The 27452-nt window shown below is 49.2% G+C and overlaps 1 protein-coding gene across 4 annotated transcripts in view; it reads right to left on the bottom strand.

The window, feature by feature from the left end:
• Window positions 1-27452, bottom strand: part of micall1a (MICAL-like 1a) — a 133664-nt gene that overhangs the window by 81062 nt on the left and 25150 nt on the right. For 2 of the 4 annotated variants that reach the window (XM_085969421.1, XM_085969423.1), the window contains exons 3-7: window positions 22607-22748; window positions 15453-15553; window positions 10835-10971; window positions 7701-8578; window positions 3061-3127 (exon numbers count right to left, since the gene is read on the bottom strand). In XM_085969421.1, coding sequence (XP_085825547.1) covers window positions 3061-3127; window positions 7701-8578; window positions 10835-10971; window positions 15453-15553; window positions 22607-22748 — 1325 coding nt within the window. Of the gene's footprint in view, window positions 1-3060; window positions 3128-7700; window positions 8579-10834; window positions 10972-15452; window positions 15554-17801; window positions 17875-22606; window positions 22749-27452 lie in introns of those variants that run through there. The other 2 variants (XM_085969422.1, XM_085969425.1) reach the window with 2 other exon arrangements.

Below are 27452 nucleotides of genomic sequence, written 5' to 3'. Positions count from 1 at the left end.
GGGGGGGGGGGGGGGCGGAAAATGCCTCGGGTTTGCAGTTGACGAGTTTTTTTGCCTCTCCCAGGAGATGACATGGTTGGGGGGGGCCTTAGGGATTAAGATGCTTATTTGAAACAGGACTGTGTGGGACAGGCTCGATGGACCAGCTGGTCTTTTCCTGTCTTGTTTTAGTACGTTCACAGACTCTCAAATGCCAAAGGGCGGCCAGACTCCAAGGCACGTGTCACTGGGGCTAGGATTCTCCGTACACTGGCAGCAAGTCATGCCAGTGGCTGTATAGCTCCTGTTCTTACCTGGGCTGTGGGGAAGTGCGCTCTAGGTTTCTCTGACACTCCATTTCACCTGGACAGTGCACAGAGGCTCTGCTGGGGCCAGCCCCACACGGTGTTGTGTACAAGTTTCATCACCATGCTTCAAAAGGCAACACCCAGAGCCAGTTTCTTTCCCCGTCTGTCTATCCACGGGGTTTCCACCTTATCTGCACTTGGACCAGATAGGTCCGTCTCCATTATAAATCACAGATAGCAAGGGGCCTTCGCCTGCTACACCTGTTCCCCGCCCTGTAGAGGATGCCGATTCTTCAAGTGGACGCACTCGACAGGTAGTCAGCAGAGAAGCGGACACTGCACAAAATCTTTCCGGCAGCTTTGAACGTTAACACAACTCTCGACCACAGGCTGTGAAAAAGCCGACTGTCTAGAGCGGACGGGTCCGTTTGCAAATGAATCCAAAGCACAAAATGGAAGGGACACAAATGGAGGGAAAAATCAATGCTCGCCGCTCTGCTACTGGAAAGCCCCCGGCTGATCCCAACGCTTTGAAAGGGCAGGTTTGTTTGGAGGCTCCAGCCTGGAGCTGTGGAAGTGGCTGCCAGTCCAGCCTGGAAATCACTGCTGGCTACAGCAGTGGGTCAATCACACTCTCACCTGGTAAACAGGCCAGTGCCTGCATTTGTTTTTGGGATGTGGGCAAACTAAGCCAGTTAAAAGGGAGGCCAGGACACATTTCCTCAGACAGGGAGGAGGTCGAGGGCTGCACTGCTATAGAAGGCCAGAGGTGCAGAGGGAATTCAGGTGTTTACAAGAGAGAGAGACTTACTTGAGAAGGAGGGGTATTAGGGGATGTGGAGAGAGGGCAGGAAATTAGGAGCAAGAGAGAGAGCAAAATATTCCTCTGTGCACCAGGGCTAAAGGGTGAGGTGGGGGGAGCTGGGCTTCCTGCTCCTGACCACTATCCTGGAAAGGGTATTGCGGACTCAGGGGAGGGCAGGATCAGGTTGAGCTGTCATCCTCTGCCCCAGTCCAATAGCCACTTGATGAGCTGCCAGATAGCAGCTGAAAACGGAGGCGGGCATGACTCCCAAAAGATCCATTTAGGGAAATCGCAATGCTTGGGGCGGAGACTAATGCTGAAAGGAGTTGGTTAGACGCCCACGTTCCAAGAGAGACTGAAGGTGGCCTGAGCAAGCAGCTGATACCCCGACCTGGACCTTCTCTGTCTACTGGGCTCAGTATAAAGCATCGATCCAGTGAGCAAAAGCATCAAGTCATCAAGGAAGACAGAGATCTCAGTGACTAAAGAGAAGCAACACAAGCACCGAGCAGTCCCCCGCCAGATAAAAATCACAGCTTACGCAGGGTGTCATATTAACTGACCCCCGCCCGCAGGCTCCCCGCTCCCCACCCCCCCCAGGCTCCCCGCTCCCTCCACCCGCCCCCACCCCCAGGCTCCCCGCTCCCTCCACCCGCCCCCGCCCCCAGGCTCCCCGCCCCCCCAGGCTCCCCGCTCCCTCCACCCGCCCCCCCCGCAGGCTCCCCGCCCCCCCAGGCTCCCCGCTCCCTCCACCCGCCCCCCCCGCAGGCTCCCCGCCCCCCCAGGCTCCCCGCTCCCCCGGCTCTCCGCTCCCTCCCCCCCCCCCGCAGGCTCCCGCTCCCCCCCCGCAGGCTCCCGCCCCCCCCCCAGGCTCCCCGCTCCCTCCACCCCCCCCACAGGCTCCCCGCCCCCCATCCCCCCGCAGGCTCTCCGCTCCCCGCCCCCCCCATCCCCCCGCAGGCACCCCGCTCCCTCCACCCACCCCCCCCCGCAGGCTCCCCGCCCCCCCAGGCTCCCCGCTCCCCCGGCTCTCCGCTCCCTCCCCTCCCCCCCCCCGCAGGCTCCCGCTCCCCCCCGCTCCCCACAGGCTCCCCGCCCCCCCATCCCCCCGCAGGCACCCCGCTCCCTCCCCACCCCAACCCCCCAGGCACCCCGCTCCCTCCCCACCCCAACCCCCCAGGCACCCCGCTCCCTCCCCACCCCAACCCCCCAGGCACCCCGCTCCCTCCCCACCCCAACCCCCCAGGCACCCCGCTCCCTCCCCACCCCAACCCCCACCCCCCCAGGCACCCCGCTCCCTCCCCACCCCAACCCCCCAGGCACCCCGCTCCCTCCCCACCCCAACCCCCCAGGCACCCCGCTCCCTCCCCACCCCAACCCCCCAGGCACCCCGCTCCCTCCCCACCCCAACCCCCCAGGCACCCCGCTCCCTCCCCACCCCAACCCCCCAGGCACCCCGCTCCCTCCCCACCCCAACCCCCCAGGCACCCCGCTCCCTCCCCACCCCAACCCCCAGGCACCCCGCTCCCTCCCCACCCCAACCCCCCAGGCACCCCGCTCCCTCCCCACCACAACCCCCCAGGCACCCCGCTCCCTCCCCACCCCAACCCCCCAGGCACCCCGCTCCCTCCCCACCCCAACCCCCCAGGCACCCCGCTCCCTCCCCACCCCAACCCCCGCCCCCCCAGGCACCCCGCTCCCTCCCCACCCCAACCCCCCAGGCACCCCGCTCCCTCCCCACCCCAACCCCCCAGGCACCCCGCTCCCTCCCCCGCCCCCCCAGGCACCCCGCTCCCTCCCCACCCCAACCCCCGCCCCCCCAGGCACCCCCCGCAGAAACCCTGCACCCACCCTGCTTCCTGTCGCTGCAAAGTACAGTTCAGTTCAACGATGCAAGCTGCTTTCTAATAAGCACAGTATCTGTAGAGTGAAAGGCCCCGGCTAATCTACCTGCACACAAACACTCACCGTTCCATTAGGGACTGGGGCCGGTCTCGTGGCTTCGGCACTGGTGTAGTTTGCTCAGACACTCCTCCTAAACAAACGGCAAAAGAAATGATTGAAGCTTCTGCTGGAGAAAGTTAATGAACTGTGAGAAGTGGTTTCATGGACAGTTACAGCAAAACCCGTGGAAGCTCCTCTCCATCCAATCACCTCTGTAAAGTTAAACTGCACTACCTCATGCTGGTTACAAATTTCAGGTCTGCTCTCGAGATTCTCTCTGGTTCAGTGTCGCAGGGCTCTCCCGTAAGTGGACCCCATGTCCCCTATAATCAGGAGTTTACCTTTTCTGCCAGTATCCAGTACGATCAGGTGACCCAGTAACAGCAAAACCCTTTTGCTGGCAGAACTGGGTACTGGAATCTCACACACAAAGCCACAGGGGCTTCCCCAATCTTCCAAAAGGTGGATTGATTCCTACTCTAGTGAGAGACACGGGACAGGTAGCACCTCACTCCCTGGTCCTGCACGCACAACCAAGCACCATTACATGCTCTCTCAGGTGGACATAAATGATCCCATGGCATTATTTCAAAGAAGAGCAGGGGAGTTATTGGCAGGTGTCCTGGCCAATATTTATCCATCAACCAACGTCACTGAAACAGAATATCTGGTCATTATCACATTGCTGCTTGTGGGATCTTGCTGTGCACAAATTGGCTACCACGTTTCCCACATTACAACAGTGACTACACTTCAAAAATACTTCATTGGCTGTAAAACGCTTTGAGATGTCCTGAGGTTGTGAAAGGCGCTATAGAAATGCGAGTCTTTCTTTGTTTTTAATGAGGTATGTAGTTACAAAATAATTATAACTCCTCTAAAAAGCAGGCTTATTAAAACAGACACTTCCCAGGAATCCCCTCAGTACAGATACAAAGCTTTCTATACTTGGGCCATTTTAAGAAAAGTAGCCTCTAACCCGTAAAATGAACTGACTGTACTGCACCGATTACAGATTGCTAATTCCTCTGGCCCTGACTCGGAGCTCAAATTTCTATACTACAGGCTTGGGAACGTTGGATCACCCAAGCACTTTATCCCAGGGAGAATGACCCAGCTCCCTGTAAGCACTTTGTTCCATGCAGAGGTCAGGTGCTTCCCAGTTCTACTCTATATAAGGCCTTGTTCTCAGCCACACGTCTAATTCTGTTCAGAACCTTATTCCGCAAGCAAGCTGCCAGCTCCTTAAAGACAAGTTCACACAATGATCCCACAAGAATCTGGAACACAGCAGCTTCACCATATCTGGAGACACACTGTCCTTCCGGAATAATACCTATATTTATACAGCAGCTCATCACAATGAAACGTCTCAAAATCATCGCAATTATAGCAGGGAGGCCAGTGTCTGTGAGGCTAGCTCTCTAACTTTAGCTGTGTACGGTACTCTCATTTCCCTGTATCCTTTTGCATTCTTCCTTTTCAAATCATTATCCAATACCCTTTTAAATGATGTTCTAGTCACTGCATTCCTAGCTCTAATAACCCTCTGTGTGAAAACATTCCATTTAACCTTCCCCTTCTTACTCCAAGTGAGAAACTCCAGTCTGTGCTCGTTACTAAATCGCCAATTACCTTTCACCGTTTACCCTCTCTACATTTTGTAAACCTCTTATTAGATCTCCCCTTAGCCTTCTCGGTTTGTGAAAAAAGTTCCACATTTTCACGTCTTTCTTCATAAGGAAGTCCTGGAGTATAAAAATAGGGAAGTTGGTGAGACCACACCTGGAGTACTGCGTACAGTTTTGGTCTCCTTATTTAAGGAAGGATATACTTGCATTGGAGGCAGTTCAGAGAAGGTTCACGAGGTTGATTCCTGAGATGACGGGGTTGACTTATGAGGAAAGGTTGAGCAGGTTGGGCCTATACTCATTGGAGTTTAGAAGAATGAGAGGTGATCTTATTGAAACATATAAGATTCTGAAGGGCCTTGACAGGGTAGATGCAGAGAGGATGTTTCCCCTCGTGGGGGAATCTAGAACTAGGGGGCATAATTTCAGAATAAGGGGCACACATTTAAATCAGAAATGAGGAGGAATTTCTTCTCTCAGAGGGTCGTGAATCTTTGGAATTCTCTTCCCCAGAGAGCTGTGGAGGCTGGGTCATTGAATGTATTTAAGGTGGAGGTAGACAGATTTTTGAACGATAAGGGAGTCGAGGGTTATGGGGAGCGGGCAGGGAAGTGGAGTTGAGGCCAGGATCAGATCAGCCATGATCTTATTGAATGGTGGAGCAGGCTCGAGGGGCCGGATGACCTACTCCTGCTCCTACTCCTACGTTATGTTCTTACAACTCGAACTACTGATTCCTGGAATCATTCCAGTGAATCTTCCCTGTGGCTTTTTATTTTTACATAGAATTATATAGAATGTCCAGCACAGAAACAGGCCATTCGGCCCAACTGGTCCGTGTCGGTGTTTATGCTGCACACGAGCCTCCTCCCACCCTTCATCTAACCCCATCAACATAACCTTCTGTTCCTGTCTCGTTCATGTGCTTATCTAGCTTCCCCTTAAATACATCTGTGCTGTTCACCTCAACCACTCTCTGTGGCAGCGAGTTCCACATTCTCACCACTCTCTGGGTAAAGACGTTTCTTCTGAATTCCCTACTGGATTTATTAGTGGCTATCTTATATTGATGGGCCCTAGTTTTGGTCTCCCTACAAGTCATAGAGTTATACAGCACAGAAAGAGGCCCTTCGGCCCATCGTGTCCACACTGGCCATCAAGCCCTGTCTAATCTAATCCCATTTCCAGCACTTGGTCCGTAGCCTTGTATGCTATGGCGTTTCAAGTGCTCATCAAGTGAAAACATCTTCTCTATGTCTACCCTAAGAAACCTTTTCATAATCTTAAAGACCTCTATCAGGTTGTAGAGACTAGAGCCCCAGCCTGTTCAGTCTATCCTGATAGATATACCCTCTCTGTTCTGGTGTCATCCTTGTATAATCCTTTCACCGACTCGAATAGTCTCCTATAAGGGGAAAAGTCTCAAAGTGCTTTGCCAGCTATTTTTGAAGCAGTGGCTTGTTAGCTTGTAATTCTGGGAGTATATTTTACAATGTCACTCCAAGCTGTTTCAAACAGGGAGACAGCAGGCACTGTTCTGGAATACAGACAGAGGCCTGACTCGATGCACACTGTGACGATAAGTCTGAGATCACTTTACAAAGGGTAATGATGCTGTGCAGAAATGGAACACTCGGTCAGCCCGCAAAAGCTGAGATTGCCTGTCGTTCACTTAAGAATTCAGAAAAGCTGGGTCGTCACCACTTAATAAAAGCAGCTCCCATGCCTCACGGAGTGATTCATTCAACGGTTACACCCCACCCTGCAACATGGTTAATTAAAACTGGAACACCTCCTGCAGTGTAGCAGGTGGCGAGTCGGACGCTTTATAAAAACAGGCTGTGGATTATAGATTTACTGAACCGGGCCGGGTCCCCGCAGCAACGGGCTGGGCTCTGCAGCTCTAGCAGTGCTTTGGGGTGGGGTTGGAGTTGCCCTGGAGTTTGGGATTACCCCTACCTAACAGAGCTTTTCAAGGCAATGAGAGGTTTTGATAGAGTAGATAGAGAAAAACTATTCCCTCTGGCGAGTGGGCCAATAACCAGAGGTCAGAGATTGAAGATCATAGGCAAAGGATCGAGAGGGGAAAGGAGAATTGTTGGGATGTGGAACGCTGTGCCTGAAAAGGTGGTGGAAGCCAATTCCATAAATAATTTGAAAAGGGAGGTGGACAGTTACTGGAGGACGAGGAACTGAGGGTTTTGGACATTCTTTCAAGGAGCCAGCTCAAACACGATGGGCCGAATGGCCTCCTCCTGTGCTGTACGCTTCTAGGATTGATAACTAGCACACTTACTCAAAGTGTTTCTATGCTCCGAGCAACTAGCAGCATCAACCGGAGAAGACTGCTGTTCTGGGTTAGCTGTCTCTAGCTCAACTGTATTCATAGAATCGTACAGTACAGAGGAGACCATTCAGCCATCATGCCTGGGCCAGCTCTTTGCTCGAGTATTGTAAGGTCATTTAATACAAACAATCTGTTTTACTCCATCAGCACTTTTTAAATGTTCTTTTTACATTGTTTTCAGCGATGGCGAAGCTTCAGATGACAAAACTCAGCGGAGGTTGACCGTAGAGCGCTGGCCTTTCACACTCAGGTCCTTGCTGACTTACACTGGGCTCCCGGGCCCCCAGCACCTCAAGTTTATATTCTTCACCGTGTCTTTAATTCTCTCCATGGTCTTGCCCCACCCCATGTGTAATCCCCTCCAGCCATACAACTTCCCCCATGAACTCTAACTACAGCCTCTTAGGCACCCTCTCCTTCGCCCCACCATTGGCGGCTGTGCCTTCTGCCAACGAGGCCCTAAGCGCCGGAACTTCCATCCTTAAACCCTTCAACTGTCTCTCCTCCATTAAAACCCTCCTTAAAATCCACTTTTTTTGAACCAAGCTTTTGTGCAAACCTGCTACACTCTTGTTCTTTAGCTTGACGTCCATTCTTTCCCTCAATCTAAGGTGCTTTGGGACATTTTTCTACATTGAAGGTGCTGTATCAATAAAACTGGCTGTTATTGTAGAGGCATCACATACCATTTAGCAGTACACTGCTCTCCGATCTCTGGGCAGGTGTTTCAGTAGTTCCACCACCAAAGCTAACCCGTGGTCGAGGTACTGGACGTGGTGTTGCCACGGGTGACGATGCAGAGTCAACTGTTTTCCTCGGAACAGGAACAGGAATCATAAGCTTCTCGTCAGAAGCGTCTATGCTCACTGAAGCCAGGCTTGTATCTGGGCTTTCGCCGGTGCAGCTGGCTGGAGACCCCGAGGTGTTGGTGCTCTCTTCGTTCTCAGTGGCGATGCCCATCTCCGTGTGCGCTGCTTGCTGTTCCTCGTTCTGAGAATTCAGCAGGTCAGGCTGCGGCCCTGGCACTGGCTGCTCACTCACGCCACACTCAGTCTGTTCTTTGGGAACACAGGAGTCTGCCAATCTCGGTGCTTCCTCGGGCAGACGAGATTCCACTCCAGGCTTTAATATATCCCTGAAGCTGAAGCTGTTGGAAAGCACCAGTTGTTTCGGTGTTTTGCCAGTGGCAGGATGGCTGTTTTCAGTGGGGACTGAAAAGGCCGCAGAAAGCCGTTTAACCGAAAGGGAAAGGCCGAACCCTGGGGTGTTTGACCGTGTACCACTTTCCTCTTCATTTAATCCTGCCTCTGACGCCGGGCTGCGTATACAGTCTTCTGGTCCTTCTGTGGGCACCTGGGAATGTTGTGGTGGCAGTGGGCTAGCTGGTGAAAGTGTCAGTGCAGGCATGAAGCCAGAGCCATGGCGCGATTGTAGGGTCTGAGCAGACTGCGGGCGCAGCAGCTGTCCGGTCACCCACCCTCGATGGTGCGTGCACACGAAGGTGCCCAAATGTGCGCCAGGTTTGTAGGCTCCAGGGAGCAGAGTGCTGGAACACTCCTTACACCTGAGGGGGAAGAGAGAGCGAGAATGATTAAACTAGCGCAGATCATTCACCAGTCCACGGTCAGGTAGGACACTACACGTCAGGAGGGAAGGGCCATTCATCATTCCAAAAACAAATATAGAACCCTGCCCACCCCAAAAATCACCCCTCAGTAAAGACGACAGCCTCTTACGCTAGTCCAGCTATCCTACGCACAGACTGATCGAAGGGATGTCAGCTGTGTTTCTCTTCAATGTAACATTACACATTTTGTTACTTGGTTTATTTTATTTTAAATTCTCATAAAAGCCTCCTTTTATTCCCATGCTTATAATTTAATTTTTTTCACTCAGCGTTGAAAGTGGAATGTGTAAGCTTTTCAACCTAAGCTCAGGTTCACAACAGTGGCCCAGATTGGACCAACCAAAGTTAGTCACGTTGCTCAGTCACCCCGTGCCCTCTCTCAGGTGACTGAAGTCATTTTCCCCATCTCACTGGAAGCTAGACTGACCTTGCTTTATTTCATTTCACCCAGGACCCTTACAGAGCAGAGAGGACAGTGTCCTCCTATTAGTCTGTGCTGGTTGGATCTGAATCCATATCTCAGGAGCTCTAGCAGAACTGTGGCCAGTGGGGGTCAAAGGGAAACCCTCCCATCTTGGGGAGTCACACTTGACATGAAGGAAGGTGGTTGTGGTTGTCGGAGACCAGTCATCTCAGCTCCAGGACATCGCTGCAGGAGTTCCTCAGGGAAATGTTCTCAGCCCAGCCACCTTCAGCTGCTCCATCATAAAGTCAGGAGTGGGGCTGTTCACTGACGATTCCAGTGTTCAGCTCCAACTCCTCTGATAATGAAGCAGCCCATGCCAGTCTACAGCAGGACCCGGATAACACCCAGGCTTGGGCTGACATGTGGCAGGTAACATTCACATCAACTAATGGCCATGTTAGACAAGAGAAAGCACAGCCACCTCAACCTCACCGAGTCCCCCACCATCAACATCTTGCGGGTCACCATTGACCATGGACCAACCACATCAACCCCCTGATTGCAAGAGCAGGGCAGCGGCTGGGTACTCTGTGATGAGTGGCTCACCTCCCAACCCCTCAAAGTCTCTCTACCATCTACAGGAAACTTTCTGGTATCCGGCACTGACGGGACCGAGCTGGTGCCGTTAGATCAAAACTGCCGTATGAACCAGCTCTAATGTTGAAACCCTGTTGCTTAGCAACAGCTTCAAAACAGTCGGCTGCAGCTGCAAGCGTCTCTTGCTGAAGCTGTTGCTTAGCTACAGACCTTGCAGAGCCTGACTGGGAAAAAAAAGCAACGAGAAGTAAAAAAATGGCTCCTGAATTTTGACGGTAGATAGAGCTTTCTGGACTTTTAACCTCCGGTTAAATGAAAGTTTCCTCTACAAGGTTCAAGTCGGGAGTGTGATGGAATTCTTGCCTCTCATCATCTGGAGGGGTGCAACTGCAGCAACACTCAAGAGACTCGACACCATCCTGAACAGAGCAGTTGGATTGGTGCCCCTGGCACTGGACTCACTATTCCCTACCCACCCCCCAACACCACTGGTGCAGTGTGGCTGCAGCGTATATGATTCACAGGATGCACTGCAGCAACTCACAAAGGTTACCGACAGCACCTCGATCACCAAAAAGGACAAGAGCAAGCAATGTTGTGGGAGCACCATTACCTCCAAGTAAGACACCAGCCTGACTTGGCCAGGTATCACCGTTGCTCCATCGTCTCTGGGTCAGAATCCTGGAATTCCCTACCTAACAGCATTGTGGGAGCACTATCACCTCCAAGTGAGACACCAGCCTGACTTGGCCAGGTATCACCGTTACTCCATCGTCTCTGGGTCAGAATCCTGGAATTCCCTACCTAACAGCATTGTGGGAGCGCCTTCACCACAGACGGCAGCGGTTCAAGGGTCAGCACCACCTTCTTAGGGAAACTGTGAATCAGCAGTAAATGTGGCCGTGCCAGTATCTCCCACATCCTGAGAACTAATTCAAAATAACTACAAAAGATTCATTTAACCCAATCATGTGTCAGTGAGATTTACACCCTAATAATTTCCTTAATGATTACTGGTGTAGCTGCTGAATCAGGCCCGTCTCATTGCAGGAAGCCACTAAGCGGCCTTGATCAGAAAGCATTGCAGTTTTAAGCAACTGACTCTTGCTGTTACGCATCCCGTAAACGAATTTAGATATCAGCCACCAGCGGCACTGCAGCAAGGAGCCGGCACTTTCACTTCACTTCACCTAAAGCAGTTGCGATGATAAAGTTTCCCATCCACCAGGTATCTCTGCACCAAGTGCACGTGTTTGCTGCAAATTGCACAGGTGCTGCTGAGCGTGTTCCGCCGGGGCCGCTCTGCAGTCTCCACTGGGGTGTCGCTCTGGTGGATAAAGGACATGGAGGTTAGGAATGACACTACCAGCACCAAACACGAGAGAGGGAGAGAGAGAGAGAGAGTCTGGGTGAAGCAGAATGACAGCCAGCCTTTTACATCGAAGCTGCAGCACAGAAACAGGCCATTTGGCCCAGCTGGTCCGTGCCGGAGTTTCTGCTCCACACGAGCCTCCTCCCACCCCTCTTCGTCCACTCCCATCACCATATCCTTCTATTCCTTTCTCCCTCGTATGTTTATCCAGCATCCCCTTAAATGCGTCCATACTATTCACTACACCCACTCCCTGTGGGAGCGAGTTCCACATTCTCACCACTCTCTGGGTGAAGAAGTTTCTCCCGAATTCCCTATTGGATTTATTAGTGACTACCTTATATTTATGGTCCCTAGTTTTGGAATCCCCACAAATGGAAACATCTTCTCTATATAATAACAGAAAATGCTGGAAAAACTCAGCAGGCCAGGCAACATCCGCGGAGAGAGAGATTAGAGTCAACGTTTCGGGTCAAAACCCTTTATCAAGACTAAAGAAGCACAGGGAATGAAATAGATTAAGGGCCAGGCTGGGAGAGAACAAAAGAGAAGAGACATTAAGAGGTATTCAAAACGAGATGAGATGGTGACAGGACTAGTGGAGACAAAAGACGGCTCTAGATTAGGTGTGAAATGCGCTGGCAGAGTGGGAGACAGCTGCCATGTGGGAGAGAGAAAAAAAAGGAAAAGTGGGGAGGGGGGGAAATCCAAAACAAAGATGTGGATAAAAAATATAAGTAAAAATGTAATAGGGGCCGAGGTTATGATCTGAAATTGTTGAACTCGATATTGAGTCCGGAAGGCTGTAAAGTGCCTAATCGGAAGATGAGGTGCTGTTCCTCGAGTTTACGTTGAGCTTCCGTGGAACAATGCAAGAGGCCAAGGACAGAGAGGTCCGAGTGGGAATGGAGCGGTGAATTAAAGTGACAGGCGACCGGAAGCTCGGGGTCACCCTTACGGACTGAACGGAGGTGTTCTGCAAAGCGGTCACCCAATCTGCGTTTGGTCTCCCCAATGTAGAGGAGACCGCATCGTGAGCAGTGAATACAGTATACTAGATTGCAAGAAGTACAAGTAAATCGCTGTTTCACCTGGAAGGGGTGTTTGGGGCCCTGGACATTGGGAAGGGGGGAGGTATAAGGGCAGGTGTTGCATCTCCTGCGCTTGCACGGGAAGGTGCCAGGCGAAGGGGTGCTGGGGGTGATAGAGGAGTGGACTAGGGTGTCTCGGAGGGAGCGGTCCCTATGGAATGCTGAAAGGGGAGGGGAGGGGACGATGCGTTTGGTGGTGGGATCACTTTGGAGGTGGCGGAAATGGCGGAGGATGATCCGTTGAATGTGGAGGCTGGTGGGGTGAAAGGTGAGGACAAGGGGAACCCTATTGTGGTTCCGGGAGGGAGGGGCAGGGGTGAGGGCAGAAGTGCGGGAGATAGAACGGACACGGACACATCTTCTCTATATCTTATTTTCCTAATTGTAAAGACCTCTATCAGGTCACCCCTCAGCCTTCTCTATTCTAGAGAAAAGAGGCCCAGCCTGTTCAGCCTTTCCTGATAGTTACAACCTCTCAGCTGTATATCCTTTTAGTAATATGGAGAGCAGAACGGTGCACAGTGCTCGAAGAGGATATTAATTATACAGCACATGGTATTCAAGGGAATGCAGTCACATGGAGCGAGAGGTGGCTAGGGGCATCCTTTGCAGAGCAACGGATGTTATGTTTCGGGAATTCCTATCAGGTAAGTGTCAAAGAATACAAACCAGCAGCTGTGAGCTAATTGTTTCAGGGGGGTCTAATTTGACAGTTCTACGCTTGTATATACTGAGCCATAGGCTAATTTAACAGCTCACCTGATTCAACCATTCAGCTCCATGTTGCAGTGGGACCTCCCTGGTGACTAGAGACCACGGGGTTGATTTTTCTTCATCACCCGAGCACCAATCTAGCGGAGCAGACTGCTGCCCTTTATAGAACCCACCTGATCTTTCATTCCATTCATTTAAACAGAATTGAAGATCAGATGGGTTCTATGACGGGCCTGCGACCCGCCCCGCCAGATTACTGTCCAAGTGGTTCAAAACAAAGATCTACCGCATGCACGACCCATAACCCCAGCTGAAGAATGCGGAGAAAAACATTCCAAGAATTTCAAAAACAATTCACGTTGGACTCGGAACAGATGAGTGTAACTAAAAATGTTATCTCATCTTCTGTTCTATTTTTGCTTCTCAATAAAACGAATTAGTAATTTAGCCCGAGTTAAATAAGACGACCCTGGTAATCGTTGCAGCAGTGGAGAGGCAGTATTATTTGCATACCTCAGTGGCAGAAGGTTCGCTGGTAGTACGCTATCCCAGTCACTGTGCGCGAAGGTCAAGTTTTACAGAGAATTACATCGAATATACGGCACAGAAACAGGCCATTCGGCCCAACGAGTCTGTGCTGGGGTTTGTGCTCCACACGAGTCTCCTCCCATTCCATCGGCCTCATCTCAGCCTTTCAGCATATTTTTCTATTCCCTTTTCTCATGTACTTGTGATGCTTTTCAAAGCATCTAAGCTACTTGCCTCAACCACTCCCTGTGGTAGCGAGTTCCATATTCTAACCACTCTCTGAGTGGTTTCTCATTTCCCTATTGGATATATTAGTAACTATCTTGTATTTATGGCCCCTAGTTTTGGATTCTCCCACAAGTGGAAACATTCTCTACGCATCGACCCTGTCCAACCCATTCCTAATTTTAAACACCTCTACAGTCTAAGTCTTCTCTTTTCTAAAGAAAAAAGCCCTACCCTGTTCAGTCGTTCCCGCCAGCTGTAATCTCTCAGTTCTGGTACCAACTTTGTAAATCTTTTTTGCACTTTCTTCAGTGCTTCTAGGTCCTTTTTATACTATGGAGACCAGAGCTGTGCCCTGACCAGGGTCCGATACAAGTTGAACACAACTTCATTACTTTTGAATTCTATATTCCTAGAAATAAACCCCAGTGCTTTGCTAGCATTTTTAATTGCTTTGCTGGCCTGCGATGCTGCTTTTAATGATTTGTTCACCTGTATCCCGAGCTCCCTTTGCTCTTCCACCCCTTTCAGTTTCTTATTTTCTAAGGAGTCGGTGATGTTTCTATTTTTCCTACAAAAGTGCCTCACCTCACATTTATCGATGTTGAAGTTCATTTGCCACTTAACTGCCCAGTCTGCAAGTTTTCTAATGTCTTCTTGTATTTTGTGGCATTCTTCCTCAGTGTTAGCTGTACCCCCCAGTTTGGTGTCATCTGCACATTTTGATATTGAGTTACTTGTTCCCAAGTCCAAATCATTAATGTAAATTATGAATAACAGCAGTCCCAGCACTGATCCTTGTGGAACACCGCTTTCTACCGTCCTCCAATCTGAATAACTACCCTTTACCCCTACTCTCTGCTTTCTATTTTTAGCCAATTTGCTATCCATTCAGCTATTTGTCCCGACTCCACATGTCCTAACCTTCGTCATGAGCCTACCGTGCGGTACCTTATCGAAGGCCTTTTGAAAATCCAAGTATATGACATCTACTACATTACCTTTGTCTATTCTCCCTTCAAAGAATTCTATCAGGTTAGTTAAGCATGACTTAGCTTTTCGGAATCCATGCTGACTATATTATTATATCTTCTGTCTCTAGATGCTCTTCTATCACCTCTTTTAGTATAGATTCCAGTATTTTTCCTATCACTGACGTTAAGCTGACTGGTCTATAGTTCCCAGGTTTTGCTTCATAAGACGTATGGGCTGGCCTATGGAAGCTGGCCTTTTGAGATGAGTAGGGTGAGAAATACTGGTTAAAAAGTCCAAACTATAACCGTGTGGTCAGTAGTGACCAATGCTCTCCTGCCCACATCCTATCCCTCACCCATCTACCCCATCCTTATTGACCTACATTGGCTCCCAGTCCCCCAACGCCTCAAATTTAATATTCCCTTCATGGCCTCGCCCCATCCTATCTCTGTAACCTCCTCTGACTCTTTCACCCCACAATTTCCCGAACTCTCCATTCCTCTGACTGGCATCTTCTGCGTCGCGTCCCCTTGCCTCACTATTGGCGGTCGAGCCTTCAGCTATCTAGGCCCGGAACTCTGGAATCCCCTACCTTAATCCCCTCGCTTCTCCACTTCCCTTTCCTCCTTTAAGACCCCCCACTCTGTTAAAATCCACCTTTTTTCTGCTAATATCTTCTGTGGCCCAGCATCCATTTTTTTTAGATTATGCCTCTGTGAAGCCCCCTAGGACTTTTTTCCTTGCATTAAAAGGTGCTATGGAAATGCAAATTGTTGTAGTTAATGTGCTTGCAGGGGTAGTATAATGTTATTCAGTGATAATGAGTAATGCCATTTCAGTGATAGTTAACAGGATTACCAGAGTAAAGTTATCCCAATGGTTGATGATCACTAACAGACTTACATTCGGTGAGAGGACTTGTTTGCTCACCGTGACTGCCTTCTTGACTGATGGTTCTGACGGTGATGTCCCAGCTGGTCTCTTCATGTTTGGAGGAACACCAGCTATAGGAAGAAAACAATGTTAGGCTGGAGCCTTCAAAATCCTAGCCGACTATCAGTGGATACCACTCGCCTTACACGGTGGCCTCTATTCTCACAGCTGTTTGGCCGCGCCGTTCTCCAGAAATAGAGGCACCTCATCCTGTGAGGCACAGTGGATTACCACAGTAGCAGGAGATGGCACAAGCTGCAATGCTGCATTGGTCTCCAAACCACCAGTCGAAACAATTCGTTACTAGATTGATTTCAATATTATTCAACAATATGGTGCCTTGGAAATCCGTGTGTCTGAAGATTCAGCTGCAACAATCTCAGGAAAGGATGGCCGTGCAAAACCATGAAGGTGGGTGTCAACAAGCCCAGGAGCTACATACAAGGTGGTGGGTTCAAGTCCCACTCCAGAACTCGAGTGCATGATCTAGGCTGACACTTCGGAGCAACACTGAGGGAGTGCTGCTGCTGGCTTTCAGAGGAAATATTAAGCAGAGGTCTCATCTGCCTTTCCAAGTGGACGTAAAAGATCACATTGCACTACTCGAAGTGCAGCAAGGAGTTGTAAAGTCATAGAACAGTATAGTACAGAAGGAGGCCATTTGGCCCATTGAGTCTGTGCCGGCTCTTTCAAAGAGCAATCCCGTTAGTCCCACTCCCCGTATCCCTGCAATTTTTTCTCCTTCAAGTATCTATCCAATCCCCATTTGAACACGATTATTGAATCTGTATCCACCACCCTATCAGGCAGTGCATTCCAAATCTTAACCATTTGTTGCATAAAAATGTTTTTCCTCATGTCACCTCTGGTTCTTTTGTCAATCACCTTCAATCTGTGTCCTCTGGTTATCGACCCTTCAGCCATTGGAAACAGTTTCTCTTTATTTACTCTATCGAAACCCTTCATGATTTTAAACACCTCGATCAAATCTCCTCTTAGCCTTCTCTGCTCTTGGAGTGCATGTCCACAGATCTCTGAAGGTAGCAGGTAGTAGATAAGGTGGTTAAGGCAGGATACGGGAGAGAGGTTTTGCTAGAACTGCATAAAACACTAGTTAGGCCACAGCTAGAATACTGCCTACATTTCTGGTCACCACATCACAGGAAAGATGTGATTGTACTAGAGAGGGTACAGCGGAGATTTACGAGGATGCTGCCAGGACTGGGGAATTTTAGCTATAAGGAAAGATTGGATAGGCTGGAGTTGTTTTCTTTGGAACAGAGGAGGCTGAGAGGAGATTGAATTGAGGTGTATAAAATTATGAGGGGCCTAGATAGAGTGGATAGGAAGGACCTATTTCCCTTAGCAGAGAGGTCAATAACCAGGGGGCAGAGATTTAAAGTAATTGTTCGGAGGTTTAGAGGGGAGTTAAGATTAGCGGGGAGTTGAGGAGAAATGTTTTCACCCAGAGGGTGGTGGGGGTCTGGAACTCACTGCCTGAAAGGGTGGTAGAGGCAGAAACTCTCACCACATTTAAAAAGAACTTGAAGTGCTGTAACCTACAAGGCTACGGAACAAGAGTTGGAAAGTGGGATTAGGCTGGAGAGCTCTTTTTTTGACCGGCGCAGACACGATGGGCCAAATGGCCTCCTTCTGTGCTGTAAATTTCTCGGAGTCTATGACTTCTATAACCCCAGCTTCTCTAATCTATCCACGTAACTGTAGTCCCTCATTCTGGGAACCATTCTAGTAAATCTCTTCTGTACTCTCTCCAAAGTCTTCATGTCCTTCCTAAAGTGTGCTCATAATTGGACACAACACTGAAGCCGAACTAGTGTTTTATATAAGTTTAGCATAACTTCCTGGCTTTTGTACTCTATGACTCGATTTATAAAGCCCAGGATCTCATACGTTTTACTGAAGAGTTCTCCTAGAATCTGAACAAAATTGCTCCCTCAGCTGACACCATCAAAAAACAAAGCTGATACATATTTGTACCTCAGTAAATTTGTGTATGTGCACACCTCCTGTCCACTACACATTATTTCCCGTGTCCCGTGGGAAAAATGTCCAGAGTGTCTATCGACACCACTGTGCCAGCCAATGAGTTGGAGGCGGGGCGGGACTTACGGCAGGATTCACAGCATACGCTCGATTTTACAGCAAATAAAGTCTATTTACTCAGCAGGCAATCTGGTTAAACAGAGCATTATAGCAACTTTGCCCAATAAAAGCAGGGTTATTTCTCCAGCAAAATGCAGTGAGTGGAGAATAGTTACGTCCAAATGGATGTGGGTAAAATCAATCCCAGTCACTTACAGCAGTGCAGTGTCCAGCGTGATCGAGGGGGAAATTTCTCAAACATCCCCATCTGGCCTGGTATAGTGGGGTCACTGTCTGCAGCCGAAAATGTCAACTTTTCACTGTCAGTGTTTTATCAGCCAAATCACACAAAGTGCTTTCTAAAAAGATTTTCATCTGCCTTTTTTCTCACTAAAAGAGAATTCTCATATGCAAAATAACATTTAAACTAAATAAAATATTCAAAAAATTACATCTTTCACTGTAACATGTTTAAATTTACCACTAAAATGTCTTGTGTGAAGAAATTAAGAAATTTATACTCATCTCAGTCCTAAATGGCCGACCCCTTATCCCAAGACCGTGGCCCCTAGTTCTAGATTCTCCAGCCAGGGGAAACATCCCCCCAGCATCTACCCTGTCAAGCCCCTTAAGAATCTTATATGTTTCAAAATGAGATCGCCTCTCATTCTTCTAAACTCTAGGGAGTATAAGCCTAGTCTACTCAATCTCCCCTCATCCCAGGAATCAGTCTAGTGAACCTTTGCTGCACTCCCTCAAAGGCAAGTATATCCATCCTTAGGTAAGGAGACTAAAACTGTCCACAGTACTCCAGGTATGGTCTAACCAAGGCCCTATATAATTGCAGTAAGACTTCTTTACTCTTATACGCCAATCCCTTTGTAATAAAGGCTAACATACCACTTGCCTTCCTAATTGCTTGCTGTACCTGTATGTTAACGTTCAGTGATTCGTGTACAAGGACATCCAGGTCCCTCTGAGCACCAACATTTCCCAATCACTTAAAAAATATTCTGCTTTTTTATTATTCCTACTAAAGTGGGCAACTTCACATTTCCCCACATTATATTCCATCTGCCATGTTCTTGCCCACTCACTTAACCGGTCTATATCCCTTTGCAGCCTCTTTACGTCCTCCTCTCAGCTTACTTTCCCACCTAGCTTTGTATCATCAGCAAACTTGAATATATTACACTCGGTCCCCTCATCTAAGTCATTGATAGAGATTGTAAATATCTGAGGGCCAAGCATTGATCCTTGCGGTACCCAACCAGTTACAGGCTGCCAACCCAAAAATGACCCGTTTATTCCTACTGTCTGCTTTCTGTCCGTTAACCAATCCTCAATCCACGCTAGTATATTAGCCCCAATCCCATGAGCCCTAATTTTGTGTAGTAACTTCTTGTGTAGCACCTTATCGAACGCTTTTCAAAAATACAAATATACTACATCCACTGGTTCCCCCTTATCTACCCCGCTAGTTACAACCTCAAAAAATCCTCATTTGTCAAACACTCATATTCAAAATCGGTGTTGACACTGCCCAATCCTATTATGATTTTCTAAGTTCTGGTACATCGACGACTATGTCGGTGCCGTTTCCGGCTCTCACCCTGAACTATAAAAGTTCATTCACTTTACTTTCAATTTCCACCCTTCCCTCACCTTCACATGGTCCATCTCCGACTCTTCTCTTCCCTTCCTTGACTTCTGTCTTCATTTCTGGCGATCGGCTATCGACAAACATCCACCAAAAGCCCACTAACTCCCACAGCTACCTGGACTACACTTCCTCCCATCCCGCTTCCTGTAAGGACTCTGAGGGGGGACCTGATTGAGGTGTACAAAATTATGAGGGGCATAGATAGGGTAGATAGAAAGGAACTTTTCCCCTTAGTAGAGGGGTCAATAACCAGGGGGCATAGTTTCAAGATTTGAGGAAAAACTTTTTCACCCAGAGGGTGGTTGGAATCTGGAACTCACTGCCTGAAAGGGTGGTAGAGGCAGGAACCCTCACAACATTCAAGAAGCATTTAGATGAGCACTTGAAACGCCATAACATACAAGGCTACGGACCAAGTGCTGGAAAATGGGATTAGAATAGACAGGGCTTGATGGCCGGCGCAGACACGATGGGCCAAAGGACCTCTTTCTGTGCTTTATAACTCTATTCCATTCTCCCAGTTTCTCCGTCTCTGCCGCGTCTGTTCTGACGATGCCACCTTCCATACCAGTGCTTCCGACATGTCTTCCTTTTTCTTCAACCGAGGATTCCCCTCTACTGTGGTTGTCACGGCCCTTGACCGTGTCCGTTCCATTTCCCGCACTTCTGCTCTCACCCCTTCTCCTCCGTCCCGGAACCACGATAGGGTTTCCCTTGTCGTCACCTTTCACCCCACCAGCCTCCACATTCAACGGATCATCCTCCGCCATTTCCGCCACCTCCAACGTGATCCCACCATCAAACGCATCTTCCCCTCACCTCTCCTTTCAGCATTCCGAAGGGACCGCTCCCTCCGCGACACCCTGGTCCACTCCTCAATCACCCATAACAGCCCTTCCCCTGACACCTTCCCGTGCAAGCGGAGGAGATGCAACACCTGCCCTTTTACCTCCTCCCTTCCCACTGTCCAGGGCCCCAAACACCCCTTCCAGGTGAAACAGCGATTTACTTGTACTTCTTGCAATCTAGTATACTGTATTCGCTGCTCACGCTGCGGTCTCCTCTACATTGGGGAGATCAAACACAGATTGGGTGACTGCTTTGTGGAACACCTCCGTTCAGTCCGTAAGGGTGACCCCGAGCTTCCGGTCGCCTGTCACTTTAATGCTCTGCTTCACTCCCACTCTGATCGCTCCATCCTCGGCCTCTTACACTGTTCCAATGAAGCCCAATGTAAGCTCGAGGAACAGCACCTCATCTTTCGATTAGGCACTTTACAGCCTTCTGGACTCAACACTGAGTGCAACAATTTCAAACTATAACCCCTGCTCCCATTTTTCATGTTGTATGATTTTGCTGCCCCCTTTGCAACATTGATCTTTCCTGCCTCTTACCTCAGCACAGTATGTTCCTTCAATTCCCCCCCCCCCCCCCGCCACCCCCCCCTGTCTCTGCACCTGCTTAATGTCTGTTACATCTCCAGCTTTTTCCAGTTCTGATGAAGGTTCCCAGACCTGAAACGTTAACTCTGTTTCTCTCTCCACGGATGCTGCCTGGCCTGCTGAGTGTTTCCAGCATTTTCTGTTTTTATTTATGATTTTCTAAGTGTTCTGTTACCACGTCCCTAATAATAGATTCTAGCATCTTCCCCTACTGATGTCAGGCTAACTGGCCTGTAGTTCCCCGTTTTCTCTCTCCCTCCTTTCTTGAATAGCGGGGTTATGTTTGCTACCTTCCAATCTGCGGGGACAATTCTAAAATCTCGGGAATTCTGGAAGATCAAAACCAATGCATCAATGATGTCTGTAGCCACCTCTTCTTTTTAAACCCTAGGATGTAGGCCATCAGGTCCAGGGGCAATGTTCTAGTGAAGCTGTGTGGCTGCGCAGCGCTCTGGAGGTTGTGTGCAGGTCACTCAACGGCTTTACAATGGAAAAAACGCGCATGGGCGGAAATGTGAATGGGCCACGCGGCCCGTTAAAGGGGCCAGGCATCCAAAAAAAAGCAGGAACACTGTCCAGGGGATTTGTCGGCTTTCAGTCCCATTAATTTCTCCAGTACTATTTCTTTACTAATGCTAATTTCTATAAGTTCCTCATTCTCACTAGACCCTTGGTTCCCCACTATTTCTGGAATGTTTTTTGTGTCTTCTACCGTGAAGACAGATACAAAGTATTTCTTTAATGTCTCTGCTATTTCCTTATTCCCTCAGGACATCCAGAACAGCAGTAAACACAGTTAGCGATTGTCTTGTGGAACTAGCAAGGCTGATACACATACAGTATCCATTTATAATGCAAAATATAACAAGGCAAAGCAGAAATATAGGATCCCAATGAAATTGGAGAGATCAAAACACAGTCTTTGGCAAAGAGAGGTTAGTAACCATGAACTAGAGCCAAAAGTGATGCTGAGTAACATTGCAACCTTAGACGAGCTACAAATATCCCTTCCTCATTCAGTCAACTGAATGGGGGACCCTGTCCTGCCTGTGAGCAACCCACGTTCACTATTGCTAATCTCTTCCTTTTTACATACCTACACAAGCTTTTACAATCAGTTTTTAATGAGAAAATTGGGAAACATTGAGAATGAAAGTCAATGCTAAAGACTTGTAGAACTGTAAAGTGCACAAAGAAAGAGAAAACCATTTAAAAAGGAACGTACAGAAAATGTTTGCAGCCTCACACGTGACCTGTAAAAGGAAACAGCAGTGGCCTGGAAGACTTTTGTCGGCAGGCTGACGAGAGAAAAAAATTGCTACCAACATTGGCAGACAAAAAACGGAGCCATGAGAGTGTGGGGGAGGAACCCGCGCCTGCTCGGCCCAGTGTGACAACAAGCTCAAAGCAAGAGCGACCAAGGAGCTCCCCCATTCAGCTGACTGAATGAGGAAGGGATATTTGTAGCTCGTCTAAGGTTGCAGTGTTGCTCAGCATCACTTTTGGCTCTAGTTCATGGTTACTAACTTCTCTTTGCCAAAGACTGTGTTTTGATCTCTCCAATTTCATTGGGATCCTATATTGCTGCCTTGCCTTGTTATATTGCATTATAAATGGATACTGTATGTGCATCAGCCTTGCTAGTTTCACAAGACAATCGCTAACTGTGTTTACTGCTGTTCTGGATGTCCTGAAGCAGCTTGTGTGGTGGCTGTACTGCACTTGAAGCATCCTTTGTAACTCGCGCATCGATTTTTTTGACTCTGGATTGAACTGCTTCTTTATTTTCTCTACTGTCTAAAACAAACTCAAACTATAACCCTTTGGGCCCGGATCTTTAATTGAAGAAATTAAAAACGGAATCAGTTTTCCAAAGCATGCAGAAATGAAATGGCACCACAGTCCCCACGCCATACCATGGGTCTGGTTGGTGAAGTAGTTGTAGAGCTGAGACACGTAAGTCAGAATGCTGAGACGGTCTGGAATACGCATCGCGACCATGTCTTCTGGGTCCAGGAGCGCCGGAATTCCCAGCTCCTGTTCAGCCACTTCAAACGCCTATGGAGATACAAACAACACAGTAAAGAGGCGCTGAGCTGTTTAAGGAAGAGGCTTAGAACGAACCCGCTCAGCACCACGAAGGAGCTGCCTTTGCCAGACTCAGCAACGGAAGCTCGAGGAACAGCACCTCATCCTCCGATTAGGCACTTTACAGCCTTCCGGACTCAACATCGAGTTCAACAATTTCAGATCAGAACCACTGCTCCCATTTTTTTTGCGTACAGCAGCTGTCGGTAATGATTCTGCTGTTGTCATTTACAGCTCCTCGAGACCCAGCCCTTGTTTCTTTACTTCTCCCATTACCATCCCTTTTGTCATTTAATCTCTCCTGCCCTCCACCCTATCCCAGACCTTCCTTTTTGTTCTTTCCTCTTCCCCCCCCCCCACTTCCCTGCCTCTGCTTAAAACGTGTTACATTTCTAACTTTTTCCAGTTCTGATGAAAGGTCATCGACCTGCAACGTTAACTCGGTTTCCCTCTCCCCAGATGCTGCCTGACCTGTTGAGTATTTTCAGCATTTCCTGTTTTTATCACAATCACCATGTATGCTGGACCCGGTCAATTTTCCAAGCCTAGGCTTTCGATTAGCTACAACAAAGGCTTTTACAGCTGGTCTTCGGCCAAGGAAAATACAGCTTTTAAAATCTTATCCCTGCCCCCAAAGTGCAGTTGGGTGGAAGATAAAAAACAAGGCGAGGGAATGATTTTAAGAGAATTTTTATTTAGGGGTTTTATCAAGTTGATAAGACGGTTAAAAAAAGCATTCAGGATCCTTGTCTTTATTAATAGAGGAATACAGACAAAAACAAGGAGGTTATGCTAAACCTTTATAAATTACTAGTTAGACTTCAGCGAGAGTATTGTCCAATTCTAGGCACTGCACTTCAGGAAGGATGGCAAGGCCTTGGAGCGCGTGTAGAGATTTACTCGAATGGTACCAGGGATGAGGGACTTCAACTAGAGAAGCGGGGGTTGTTCTCCATAGCACAGAAGGTTAAGGGGAGATTTAATAGAGGGGTTTTGATAGAGTAGACAGGGAGACACGGTTTCCAGTGGCAGGAGGTTCAGTTACCGGAGGACACAGATTTCAAATCATTGACAAAAAAGCCGGGGGGGGGGGGGAGAAAGAGGAGAATTTCTTGTTATGATTTGGAACGCACTGCCTGAAAGGGTGGTGGAAGCAAATTCAATAATTAGTTTCAAAAGAGAATTGGATTCCTACTTAAAAAGGAAAAAGGTCCCGCATAAGAGATTAGCGTGTAAAGTTAAGGCACATGGGATTGGGGGCAAGGTATTGACTTGGATAGAGAACTGGTTGGCAGACAGAAAGCAAAGTGTTGGAATAAACGGGCCTTTTTCCGAGTGGCAGGCAGTGACTAGTGGGGTACCGCAGGGATCGGTCCTTGGACCCCAGCTATTCACAATATATATCAATGATCTAGATGAGGGAACTAGATGTAATATCTCCAAGTCTGCAGACGACACAAAGCTGGGTGGGCGTGTGTGCTGTGAGGAGGATGCCGAGAAACTCCAGTACGATTTGGACAGGTTGGGTGATTATACTGCATCTGCCCAATGTGGATAAATGCAAGGTTATCCACTTTGGTGTCAAAAACAGGATGGCAGATTATCTGAATGGCATTAGATTGGGAGAAGGGGAAGTGCAACGAGACCTGGGTGTCCTTGTGCACCAGTCGCTGAAGGTAAGCATGCAGGTGCAGCAGGCGGTTAAGAAGGCAAATGGTATGTTGGCCTTCGTAGCAAGAGGGTTTGAGTACAGGAACAGGGATGTCTTGCTCCAGTTGTACAGGGCCTTGGTGAGACCACATCTTGAGTATTGTGTGCAGTTTTGGTCGCCTTATCTGAGGAAGGATGTTCTTGCCATAGAGGGAGTTCAGCGAAGATTCACCAGGCTGATACCTGGGATGGCAGGAATGACGTACGAGGAGAGATTGGGTCGATTGGGCTTGTACTCGCTGGAGTTTAGAAGAATGAGAGGGGATCTCATTGAAACTTATAAAATTCTGACAGGACTGGACAGACTAGATGCAGGAAGGATGTTCCCGATGGTCGGGGAGTCCAGAACCAGGGGTCACAGTCTAAGGATAAGGGGTAGGCCATTTAGGACAGAGATGAGGAGGAATTTCTTCACCCAGAGAGTGGTGAACCTGTGGAATTCTCTACCACAGAAGGCAGTAGAGGCCAATTCATTAAATATATTCAAGAAGGAGTTGGATATATTTCTTAAGGCTAAAGGGATCAAGGGATATGGGGAGAAAGCAGGGACAGGGTACTGAACTTGGATGATCAGTCATGATCTCATTGAATGGCCTACTCCTGCTCCTATCTTCTATGTTTCTATGAAATATTTGCAGGGCTCCGGGGAAAGAGCGGGACTAATTGGAGAGCTCTTTCAAAAAGCCGGCACAGGCACGATGGGCCTAATGGCCTCCTTCTGTGCTGTATGATTCTGTAAGAATAGTTAGAAAAGTTGAGTTACATTTAAATATGTTTAACACAGGCATGGAGGAGGTATGATTGAGGCTTTTAAATATGAAGTAGGGATTAGATTCTGTCCAGTCAGATAGGTTATTTGAGAACTAGGGAATATATATAAACTACACAGGAAGAGAGTTAGGTGGGTTAGGAAGTATTTATTTTCACACAGAGTCTGTGCCCTCTGGAACAGATTACTGAAGTGTGTGGGGAGTGTGGATTCCCCGCAGTCCTTCAATAGGGAGCAGGGCAAGTTCCGGAGGGGAGGACGTTTGAAGTTACAGAGGTGAAGTTGCAGGGTAGCTGGGGATGGTGAGTGATGCAGTCTCCTGGAGCTGGCTTGATTGCCTTTAATTGGCCTCAGGTTTCTTGCCTCTCCCAGGGGATGGTGTGACTGAGGGGCGGGATGGTGTGACTGAGGGGTGGGATGGTGTGACTGAGGGGTGGGATGGTGTGACTGAGGGGTGGGTTGGTGTGACTGAGGGGTGGGATGGTGTGACTGAGGGGTGGGTTGGTGTGACTGAGGGGTGGGTTGGTGTGACTGAGGGGTGGGATGGTGTGACTGAGGGGTGGGATGGTGTGACTGAGGGGTGGGATGGTGTGACTGAGGGGTGGGTTGGTGTGACTGAGGGGTGGGATGGTGTGACTGAGGGGTGGGATGGTGTGACTGAGGGGTGGGTTGGTGTGACTGAGGGGCGGGATGGTGTGACTGAGGGGTGGGTTGGTGTGACTGAGGGGCGGGATGGTGTGACTGAGGGGCGGGATGGTGTGACTGAGGGGTGGGATGGTGTGACTGAGGGGTGGGTTGGTGTGACTGAGGGGCGGGATGGTGTGACTGAGGGGTGGGATGGTGTGACTGAGGGGTGGGATGGTGTGACTGAGGGGTGGGTTGGTGTGACTGAGGGGTGGGTTGGTGTGACTGAGGGGTGGGTTGGTGTGGCTGAGGGGTGGGTTGGTGTGACTGAGGGGTGGGATGGTGTGACTGAGGGGTGGGTTGGTGTGACTGAGGGGTGGGTTGGTGTGACTGAGGGGTGGGATGGTGTGACTGAGGGGTGGGATGGTGTGACTGAGGGGTGGGATGGTGTGACTGAGGGGTGGGATGGTGTGACTGAGGGGTGGGTTGGTGTGACTGAGGGGTGGGTTGGTGTGACTGAGGGGTGGGATGGTGTGACTGAGGGGTGGGTTGGTGTGACTGAGGGGTGGGATGGTGTGACTGAGGGGTGGGTTGGTGTGACTGAGGGGTGGGATGGTGTGACTGAGGGGTGGGATGGTGTGACTGAGGGGTGGGATGGTGTGACTGAGGGGTGGGTTGGTGTGACTTTTCCTGTCCTGCTTTTAGCACATTTGGAAATAGAGTGCCTTTAGTGCTGCTGAGTGAGCCAATTGGTCCCTCAAAGCCTCCTTGAAAAAGTGTAACATCCCCACCGACACCTGGGAATCCCTGGCCCAAGACCGCTCAAAGTGGAGGAGAAGCATCCGGGAAGGCGCCGAACACCTCGAGTCTCTTCGCCGGGAGCAAGCGGAAGCCAAGCGCAGGCAGCGCAAGGAGCGCACATCAACGCAAGCACCCCACCCACCCCATCTGTGACAGAGACTGTAGGTCCCGCATTGGACTCATCAGTCACCCGAGAACTCATTTTTAATGTGGAAGCAAGTCATCCTCGGTTCCGAGGGACTGCCTAAGAAGAGGGCATGAATTAAACATAGCTCAAGCCACGCCTCAAGTCTGCCTGAGAGGGGGTTTCAACAAGTACTAAAGATATGCATAAGATTAAACTTTCGTGGCGGCTCAAAGATGTAATGTATTAAATCGTAGAAGAGTCTATACTCTTATTATTGAGTTTGTATTGTGATCACTTTCAGTGGGTTAGTGCTGGCTGGGATTGCCTTTCCAGATGGAATACACACGTTACCTGGACCAGGGCTCCCAGCATCTCTGTGCAATTAGCGTGAACTCCGAGTTCAATCCTTCTCTGATGTCTAATTACTGTTGAGGATAATAGAGACAAGCTATGGTAGGTGGAAGCTTTCGTGCCCTAGTGTGCACAGAATAATGCTGGGGGGAAAATGGTCTTCAAAAACAGGCCAGGTTGTTTGCTCTGGCAATTACACAGTTAATAGACAGAGGACAAGCTGTTCATACCCTCCCTGTCCAGAAAAATCTTAAAACATGTTAGGAATGCAGGAAAGAGAAAGGGCTAATTG

Source organism: Somniosus microcephalus, chromosome 28 (assembly GCF_052327205.1).
Source record: "Somniosus microcephalus isolate GS21.2 chromosome 28, FLI_Smic_1.0, whole genome shotgun sequence".
Lineage (NCBI taxonomy): Eukaryota > Metazoa > Chordata > Chondrichthyes > Squaliformes > Somniosidae > Somniosus > Somniosus microcephalus.
This window is presented reverse-complemented; position numbering and strand designations above follow the sequence as displayed.